Below are 10,956 nucleotides of genomic sequence, written 5' to 3' on the forward strand. Positions count from 1 at the left end.
AGATGTCAGTTTTCAAAAAACATCGATACATCGACTATTTATACATCAATTGGAAAATTTTCAATGCGTCGACGCAAAACATCAATATTTTCGATGCATCGATGTTTTTCCAACATCCCTACCCTGAATACACATCTGGTGCTACATTTTTAAAATTCAAAATGGCGGACAAATTTTTGGAAATCTTTTGGATATGCTTGTAACTTCTTTTTTGGGGGGTTTTTGGGATCGCTGATTACAAATTGGAAGTTATTTTTTAGAAATTCAAAATGGCGGAAAATTTTTTGAAAATGTATGGAAATTGGTCGAAACTTTTTTCTCGGATGTTTTTTAGGTCGCTGATTACGAATTTTAATTTACTTTTTTATAATTTGCAATGGTTGAACAATTGAACAAAATTTTGAACTCTCTATTAGATTTCCTTGTTACTCTGGGAGTTTCTAAAAACATAAATGATTACATATCTGAAAAANTTTTTTTTGAACAATTGAAAAAGTGGAACGACGGTTTAATGTACCGTAGATGTCAGTTTTCAAAAAACATCGATACATCGACTATTTATACATCAAGTGGAAAATTTTCAATGCGTCGAAGCAAAACATCAATATTTTCGATGCATCGAAGTTTTTCCAACATCCCTACCCTGAATACACATCTGGTGCTACATTTTTAAAATTCAAAATAGCGGTCAAACTTTGTAACTTCTTTTTTGGGGGGGCTTTTGGGATCGCTGATTACAAATTGGAAGTTATTTTTTAGAAATTCAAAATGGCGGAAAATTTTTTGAAAATGTATGGAAATTGGTCGAAACTTTTTTCTCGGATGTTTTTTAGGTCGCTGATTACGAATTTTAATTTACTTTTTTATAATTTGCAATGGTTGAACAATTGAACAAAATTTTGAACTCTCTATTAGATTTCCTTCTTACTCTGGGAGTCTCTAAAAACATAAATGATTACATATCTGAAAAAAAAGTTAATGTTGCAATAAGTGAAACGTATTTCAAATAATCCCAGATAAAAATAAGGAACTAATTTGTAATTTACGTTAGTATAAGTTGTTGCACTTAAATATTGCAAAAATTTTAACGTTTTATTGGGTTCAACTAGAAATTCGAGATTGCTTTGAATGGTTTGAACGGCAGGAGCTGGATACAGGGCCAAAGCAAGAAGAAGATAAAAACATATAACCCCGTAATCGGGTAATCCGATAACCACCAAAATGTTTCCATGCCTTTGGGTAAACCAGTGATCCCAATTTGGTGATTTTCTTAATGCCCCTAATTACTAGTTAAAATGTGTAAGACCTAAGTACATAGTAAATAAATACCTCCGTAACTTCATATCGTCGCTGGAATAATGAAATAGTGTAACAGGAAAAGTATAGTTTTGAGAAAAACGAATTGGAAGTTTTTATAAACCATTACAAACCATACAAATACAATTTCGTTTTTCGGGAATAAATTAGTGAGCCAAAGAGATATTAAGAAAACTAACGATTTTTATTAATAAAATGAGCTAGACGTGCAAACCACAATAATCCAAAATTTGGACTTCATGGGTTTTGCTTTTAGAGCTTCTTATACGAAAACATTGGTTATCTTGAGAAAAAAGTTGCAATTAAATTAAAAAAAANCGTTTTTCGGGAATAAATTAGTGGGCCAAAGAGATATTTAAGAAAACTAACGATTTTTATTAATAAAATGAGCTAGACGTGCAAACCACAATAATCCGAAATTTGGACTTCATGGGTTTTGCTTTTAGAGCTTCTTATACGAAAACATTGGTTATCTTGAGAAAAAAGTTGCAATTAAATTAAAAAATTTGCCATTTTCCTTAGATACTTTTTATATATGTATGTATATACTAATGTCCATACCCTTTCTAATATACTTTCAGGGTGGATTTCCCTACTGGCTGCTCACCAAATATCCCAACATAAAGCTGCGCACATCTGATATAAGTAAGTAGCCCGACTTAAATATATGTATATTATTTGGATCAATACCATTAATACCGTAACTCTACAGACTATCTGTTCGAAGTGCGCACTTGGTATAATGTGCTGTTCAGCCGCCTTAAACCATATCTCTACGGCAATGGCGGCCCCATAATTATGGTGCAAGTAGAAAATGAATACGGTTCCTATTATGCCTGTGATAAGAAGTATCGTACGTGGTTGCGAGACGAAACACTGACGCATGTGCAAGACAATGCCGTGCTATTCACTAATGACGGTCCAAGTGTGCTCAGTTGTGGTCACATTGAAGGTGTATTGGCCACAATGGATTTCGGTGCCACAAATCAGATAAGTAGCTATTGGGCACGTTTGCGGCAGATACAACCGAAAGGTCCGCTAGTAAATGCAGAGTTCTATCCAGGCTGGCTGACACACTGGTCAGAGCCGATGGCACGTGTGCGCACTGAGGCGATTACAAAAGCATTTGTGTACGTATTAGGCATTGATAAAATATAAATGGGTAGTTATTTACTAACCGGTACTTTTTCTAAATTTATTTTCAGTGAAATGTTGGACGCAGGGGCTAGCGTTAACTTCTACATGATGTTTGGCGGCACGAACTTTGGCTTCACCGCTGGCGCCAACGACGGTGGTCCCGGCCGCTATCAACCCGATATCACTTCGTATGACTACGATGCACCCATGGACGAGGCTGGAGATGCCACTGCTAAGTTTCATAAATTGCGCGAAATTATAACTCGCTATTTACCGATACCGAATGTACCGCTACCAGCACCAGTACCTAAAAAGCACTATGGCACTGTTCGACTGAGCGCTTGCTGTTCAATGTTGTCAGAAAAGGGTCGTGAAATACTCTCCACTGGCGTTATAGTCAGTACGAAACCTAAGACATTCGAAGAGCTGGACCAGTATTCAGGTTTTGTACTCTACGAAACCGTGCTGCCGGACTTCAACCGTGATCCAAGTATTTTACGTGCCACCGGCGTACACGATCGGGCTTACGTATACATTGATGAGCAGCTAGTGGGCATACTCTCTCGCGAGACACCCATATTTGAGCTGCCTATTAGTCCTAGCTATGGCACGCATTTGCAATTGCTGGTCGAGAATCAGGGACGCATTAACTTCGGACCTGTGACCGATTTTAAGGGCATCATTAGTAATGTTGTGCTTGACAAAGATGTACTGTCCAACTGGACAATGACGAAGTATCCACTAGAATCGATTGAGGACATTGAGACACTTATAGCATCGGTTAATGCCGAGGAGCAAAATGCTGTGCTGGGTTTCCACGAAGAGAAGGGTGGTTCAGTACTGTGGAATGGACCTACAATTTACTATGGACAACTATCGATAGCAGATGGACAAATCGGTGATACGTACTTAGATACCAGAGGTTGGGGTAAGGGCTTGGTGTTTGTGAATGGAGAAAATTTGGGTCGCTATTGGCCAGAGGCAGGGCCACAAGTGACGCTCTATGTGCCACGTGAAGTACTTAAAAGCGGCGACAATCGTATCGTACTCATTGAGTACCAACGCTCTGGTCCAGCCAATGAAATCACATTCACTGATAAGCCTAATTTGGATGGTCACTGATAAAATGAAATTAACTAAAAGCTTCTTCTGATATAGTAATAAGATTAATAGTTTGTATGTTTTTAAACAGAAAATAAATGAATTTGACTGGGTGTCTTAAATGTAAGATTTGAAAAAATAAAAAGAAATTAACAAGAAAACAAAATTTAAAAAAATTATATCTGCGAAATATTTCAAATATTTGACTGATTTGATGATCAAACTCAGGACCCGAATTACGGTCTGTGTGGCCGCTTCGAATCGAGTTACTTAAAATAACAGCTGTTCTCTCCAATACAATTTAAATTGAAAACCGGGCTCACCAAGGGGTACTGTAATCTCGAAATTAAATTTCTAATTTCTAATCGGATGCCATGATTCGGGTCCAGGTTTTTGTAGAACGTTCAGTCATTCTTTGGTTACGATCTAAGAATATGTTGCAGGGTGCGAAAATTATGTATGTTGTCGAACGAATTTTCGTCATCCCTTGTTTAACCTGGCTTGAAGCCGAGTAGACCCCAGTTTAGTTTTTCAGTTTCGTAAAAAGGATAAAAAATGTGTCTTTTAATATCCCATTAGTACCACCAAGAACCTATAATCAAAATCGAATTTAATTTTCATTACATTTGAAACTAACTTATATTGAAAACTGCAGATTTAAGCGGGGTCTTGGAGCACGCGGCTGAATGAAAAGAGAAGTCGATTAACCCATGTCTGTCTGCCGGTCCGTCCGTCTGTCCGTTTACATGAAAACTCGATCAAAAATTGAGATATCTCAACGAAAATTGGTATATAGGTTGTCCTTTATTCAAGGTAGGTTGCTATTGAAAATGGGTGAAATTGGACTATAAACACGCCCCCTTCTCATATATTATATATTAGATTATTAAAAATGGGTTTTGGGCGTGGCACCGCCTACTTCTGACCACAAATATGTATCTCGGTAACCGATTTGTAAATTTTTACCAAACTTGGTGTATTTAATAACCTTGTTTTTCGTTGAAAATTATTCACATCGGACTAAAATTGCACCGGTTTCCCATATAACGGTAATTTTCGGATATACAAAAACTCCGATATTTCAATAACTGAGGACGTTAAGGTACTCCAAGTTAATACTTACAACAATCTCTTTGCAACAAATAAGACTGTTATAGACTTATAGGTAGTTTAAAGAAAGTTGGAGCGACGATAGGTGATGCCTGCGCCGGGTATATAAAATTCGGTTTCGCCCGAACTTATACTTCATTACTTGTTAATCCCAAAGTTGTTTATTGAAACCAGTACCTTCTGTTTTGTATCATGCATATGTATGCATGTATGAGTACTTTTAAAAATATTGACTGCAGGAGAAAATTTTTTTTAAATGCTTTTAAGTTTTTAATATGTATGCTTTGGGTATATAAACATTATATTCAATATTATAAGTGCTGCCCCGTACATTAAATCTTGTAAGTCATTAACCGCCAAATGGGGTTTCAGTAAATTTTAAAGCCTCATAGGTTCGTTAGCTGGAGGCAATTTTAAACCTGTTTCGCGTGCACAAAACGCTGAAAAAAAAGAATGTTAAACATCAACACAATTACTTTGTTAAAAGTAGACTTTACATGTCTGTGGATGTGGCGGAGGATGCGTAGCTTATTCATGGGCGGGGAAATAAAATTATAACAAGCGAATGAAAATGAGGAAACATAGCGGCGGCTTCCAGCGCATTTTTTAAGTACAAATCTAGATAGATACATGGCCACGCAGACATAAGTACATATGTACATGTGTTCTATGAACAGTCAGCCAAACATATGCACATAAGTATGTATGTACATATATACAACATAGACATCTAATAAGTGGTAACAAGACCAACAAGATATCCTTAGGCTTTAGCGTACACAGCCGCAAAAAGCTGTTGTCCAAAATATATGATTGCTTATAGTATGTATGTATGTATAGCTAAGAATTCTTAAGATGGTCATGAAGGAGGTGTTCGAAATTAAACACAAATGCTTACATAAATATGGGTAAAAATATGGAAAGTGATTAGTAAACAAAGACTGTTTATAGGATCGGCATTAGGAAGGCTAGAATGAGGCTAGCCCATCAGATGACCCCGTTTGGACCGTTGTCCAAATAAATATGCAGCTCTCGAACTGTGCTACTGTATAGACTGTACAGCAAACTTCTGGTATCGTCCTATATGGCCCATGACAGGGACAGTCCGCCTTCAGAACTCAGCGAAATCCTAGTACAGAACTCAAGACAAATTTTTTTGATCGGCTGCTTTGTGAACACTATACATTCAGTTTGGGTCCGCACCACGGAATGAGCGAAGTATTTTTAACAGGAGCAACAGACCTACCGGGCACAGATATATTCCCTGGATGGAAGGAACTGCTGGACTTAACACTGCTGTCGGAAAATTACAGTGTTCGCGTAGAAGATTGGAGAACAAGTATTATATATGCCGTCAAGGTCTGCCCACTGTATGATCCTCTTTAAACTTCGTGGCATATGCAATACTTCCTCAGGATACAGGAACCCTCAAAGAACTGATTGGGCATGTACAATAGAATATTGACTAATCAGATAAGCAAAAGAAATCTAAGAAAAGAGATCTGTCGAGGACCTTGAAAATAGAATATATCATGTAGAGCGAGCTATGAGAAAAGCCTTTGATGTGCCAACCCTAATAAGTATCGTAAAGGGGATCTAAGAGCTATAAGAAAAAAAAAATTTACAACTTTGTCATGACTGCTTTAAAACAAAAAAATGGGCGCCTTGTAAAAGTGTCCTAATGTCATAGAAAAAGACAGGCAAAATCTTGGAAATCCTACTGTTCGGCCATAGACACCTCCAAGTACTCAGCAAAGCTCAGCAAAGATTCAATACACCAACTTTTCGCTTCTAAAGAAAGATAAAGGTGTGTGTAAAAACTCAGCCAAAGGCTCCTTGGAGACATTAGTCAAAACTTACTTCCCAGTGTACTCCGGATTCAACCGCTTCAAGTATAACTAGTTTCGGACCCCAAAACAGTAGGTTTTTGGGCTCGATTGTGAGCAGGGAAAACAGTCATGAATGCTATAAGCAACTTTTCCCTTTCAAATCAGCAGGATGGCATAATCACGGTAATGCTACAGAGAAAGAAAGAGGAACTAATAACACTACGAAGACTAAGTTCTTTTTTGGAAGTCACCATCATTTTATTTTGGCCGAGTCCAAAAGAGCACTCCAGTCGTTTCTCTTCTGTGCCAAGTGGAAATGCCAAGTGAAGTCAAGCCCTTTTTCATCTGATCTTTCTATTACTCTGCTACCAGCATCGTGACACGCGTTAAATACTTTCAGAGCTGGGGGGTTTCTGTCCATTCGTACGACATGATCAAGTCATCAAAGCCGATGTATGGCTGCATTCCAAAACAACTAACTTCTGCAACCTAGTTGAAAACTCCAGCTCCTAATCGTACCAGTTGTTTTTGCGGGCTCGCTGAAATCCGAATACTTCTTTGGCGGCGGTACCTAATTTGCAGCAAATATGGTTCCACTGCTCGCGTATGTCAATTTGTTGAAGAATACTCTCAGGGAGCAGGTATGACAGTTGAATAAATTGGCCGCCTGTTCTGATTGTAGCTTTTCGACGTTGAGCCTTCCATGCATTGTTGGGCGCACATTTTTTGCTGCACAGAGGCGGGTGCGTATCTTGGCTGCAACAAAATATTGGTCAGAGTCGATGTTTGATGCGGGTCGTGGCTAGACGCTCGTCCAATGGGGTGAGCCCACCACAATTCCAACACCGAAATTGCGCTCCTTTACGTGGCAAATGTAGTAGAGGTCGCAAAGTTCCACGATTTCTTTGCACCAGCCTGGTTTAGAATTATAGCAACCATTTTTACCTTTTTATACACATGTATGTATGTATGTAAGTATATAGTAGTTGTTCTTCTGATTAAGAGGGCAACTTATTTACATGTACCTACCTAAGTGTGTAATGTGGCCCCGCCGGCGTTACCCTTAATGCATAAACATACATATGTATATTAGACTGCATCACCAAAAAAAGTTTTTGTTTTTCCGCCGGAATTACAAAATCTATTATATTTGAAGAAGTTNAAGACTAAGTTCTTTTTTGGAAGTCACCATCATTTTATTTTGGCCGAGTCCAAAAGAGCACTCCAGTCGTTTCTCTTCTGTGCCAAGTGGAAATGCCAAGTGAAGTCAAGCCCTTTTTCATCTGATCTTTCTATTACTCTGCTACCAGCATCGTGACACGCGTTAAATACTTTCAGAGCTGGGGGGTTTCTGTCCATTCGTACGACATGATCAAGTCATCAAAGCCGATGTATGGCTGCATTCCAAAACAACTAACTTCTGCAACCTAGTTGAAAACTCCAGCTCCTAATCGTACCAGTTGTTTTTGCGGGCTCGCTGAAATCCGAATACTTCTTTGGCGGCGGTACCTAATTTGCAGCAAATATGGTTCCACTGCTCGCGTATGTCAATTTGTTGAAGAATACTCTCAGGGAGCAGGTATGACAGTTGAATAAATTGGCCGCCTGTTCTGATTGTAGCTTTTCGACGTTGAGCCTTCCATGCATTGTTGGGCGCACATTTTTTGCTGCACAGAGGCGGGTGCGTATCTTGGCTGCAACAAAATATTGGTCAGAGTCGATGTTTGATGCGGGTCGTGGCTAGACGCTCGTCCAATGGGGTGAGCCCACCACAATTCCAACACCGAAATTGCGCTCCTTTACGTGGCAAATGTAGTAGAGGTCGCAAAGTTCCACGATTTCTTTGCACCAGCCTGGTTTAGAATTATAGCAACCATTTTTACCTTTTTATACACATGTATGTATGTATGTAAGTATATAGTAGTTGTTCTTCTGATTAAGAGGGCAACTTATTTACATCTACCTACCTAAGTGTGTAACCCTTAATGCATAAACATACATATGTATATTAGACTGCATCACCAAAAAAAGTTTTTGTTTTTCCGCCGGAATTACAAAATCTATTATATTTGAAGAAGTTCACCAAAATATTTCGGAAAAATATTAAGATTTACGTGAGCTGGACCAATTTGAACATACCTCCAAAAATGAAGTTTTTTTATGAATTAAAACAGTTTCTTAAAGGACTTTTTGAAAAAATCTCCTCAGATGACAAACCAGTTTAAACTTAAAAAATCTGCATAAACTTAAAAAAAAAATTTCAATTAAATCATTATAATGAGATTTTCGAGGCTGTTTTTTTTTTAAGTTTTTCAAAGATTGGTTTAAGAAAAACTTGAATAGCTAGGCAAAAACTATTCCGAATTAGACTTCCCGCTAATTTTATATCTTTACAAAAAAGATCTTTCACGTCCCATTTTTTTTTTTTTTTTAAATACTAACACACCTTAAATCAACTTGAAATGACGCTCGTTCTTCCTACCCTTCTCTTTCATACTTCACGAGTCCATTTGCAAAGAACTAAACGGGGTGAGAAAATACCTTTCCAATGATACCTCACAAGCCTAAATTGGAATAGTTTTGAACCAGTTGTTCAAGTTTTTGTTATACCAATCTTAGAAAAAAGTTTAAAAACAGCATCAAAAATCTCATTATTACGTTTCCGTTTATTTATTTTTTTTATTACTTTTATGCAAATTATTTAAGCTTAAAATGTTTTGGCATTTGAGGGCATTTTTGCAAACAATTCTTTAAGAAACTATTTTTATACATAAAAAACTCCATTTTTGGAGGTATTTTCAAATCGCTCCAGATCACGTAAATCTTAATATATTTCCGAAATATTTTAGTCTTAAAGCATTAAAATTTAATAGATTTTATAATTCCAATGGAAACACAGTACCGATTTTTTTTGTTTGTATGGGGAGTGACGCAGTCTAGTGTATATGCATGCACAAACGTAGGTATCAGCGATGCCACAGACAAATTTTTTTTCCTACCAAGATTTCCTACCATAACCAACCAAAACCTACCAAACATTTTTTTTTAGTTTTAATATTTGTTTTCAATGTCTAATTTTTTAAAAACATAACATTTCGTAGATCTAAAACACAACTAGTATATTGAAGAGTATATTAATATACTCGGGGTCTCTTTCACCAGCCGAGAAACCCTACAGTCCGTCTCTACAGAAATGCCCATTTAATTAAAACCGTACGTTAACTTGCAGTGTGCTGGCAGGGTGCCAGTAAGAGTTCTAAGTTCAAGGTGTCTTTCGGAGCTCCTGCTGGAAAGAGATATGCATATTTTTGATTGTCTTATTCCCTTTGACTTCCGCCAGTGGGCAGCAGTTTGAGATTATTCCCAGCTAGCTCCTAAGTAGGTCTGCAGTGTATTCTTTAGATGTACCACAGAAAGGCTAGGGGCCAAGCAAACGCATTTGGGCTCCACGTTCTGCGAGACAGTCAGCCCTTTCGTTGCCTTCAAACCCTTCATGTCCATGAACCCTCCACAGCGTGATGCTATTGTGGGCTTGAAGGTGGTTCAAGAGTTTACAAGCCTTGATGCCATTTTAAAAGACTTTAGGCCTTTAACGCTGCCTGAATGTCCGACATAATATTTATTCTGGCCTCATTTACCTTCTACGATGACATTCGCGAACACAGACTTCGATTGGGAAGACCTCCGCCTGAAATATGGTTGAGTACGAGTAGATTGGCAGACTTTTCTGTAATCTTGGTCCAAGTACGCCATAATTTATATCGCTACCATTTTTTTTTTTCAAAATTTAATTTTTGATGCAGAATGACAGGTAATACGAAACTACATCGATTTTTCGTGTCTCCTGAAGAATTTCAAAAAACGGACTTGGCACCTTTTCACCCTTAGGTGACGATATATGGATGCCCGTATTGCATATTGGCAAAATAAGGTATTCGTTTGTACTTAGGAATCAGGTATATTTACATGTTTGTGGCCGCCATTACACGAACTCACCGGTGAAATATTCGTGTAAAAAATGTTGCTAAAACGTTTGTTTCTATTTTTCGCAAATAACTATTACTCATTGTCCCGAAACCTACCAAAATCCAATCAAGCCTACCAACCTACCAAATGGAAAAAAAAACCTACCAGTTTTGGTAGGAAAATCCCATGTTTGGCAACACTGGTAGGTATATCCACGTACATATATAAGTCTTATTGTTCCCATATCAGTTGGCTCTAAATGCGTCCATGCCTTTATGCCTTGTAACTTGCCTACATTCAAACATGCATACATACATACATGTATGAATCTGCAACGTGCCTTATTGCTGCTGTTTCTCTTACAGTAAGTCTTGGCAATTTCTACATTTCCTGTTAGCTCATTTATGACTTTAAAATTAATCCCTAAAATTACCGCCATTACTGCAGCTCTCTATCTCTTAGGGCCGTTTTCTGAAGTAACCTTCNCCTACATTCA

General features: G+C 37.8%; 1 protein-coding gene across 1 annotated transcript in view; it reads left to right on the forward strand.

The window, feature by feature from the left end:
* The window catches only part of Ect3 (Ectoderm-expressed 3), a gene marked incomplete at its 5' end in the record, with an annotated part of 4,625 nt that extends 914 nt beyond the window's left edge, over positions 1 to 3,711 (forward strand). The window contains 3 exons of the mRNA XM_017628926.1: positions 1,899 to 1,962; positions 2,030 to 2,447; positions 2,523 to 3,711. Coding sequence (XP_017484415.1) covers positions 1,899 to 1,962; positions 2,030 to 2,447; positions 2,523 to 3,576 — 1,536 coding nt within the window. The remainder of the gene's footprint in view (positions 1 to 1,898; positions 1,963 to 2,029; positions 2,448 to 2,522) is intronic.
* Positions 3,712 to 10,956: the final 7,245 nt, after the last annotated feature.

Source organism: Rhagoletis zephyria, unplaced genomic scaffold (genome assembly GCF_001687245.7).
Source record: "Rhagoletis zephyria isolate East Lansing unplaced genomic scaffold, Rhagoletis_zephyria_1.1 Rzeph_scaffold_06347, whole genome shotgun sequence".
NCBI lineage: Eukaryota > Metazoa > Arthropoda > Insecta > Diptera > Tephritidae > Rhagoletis > Rhagoletis zephyria.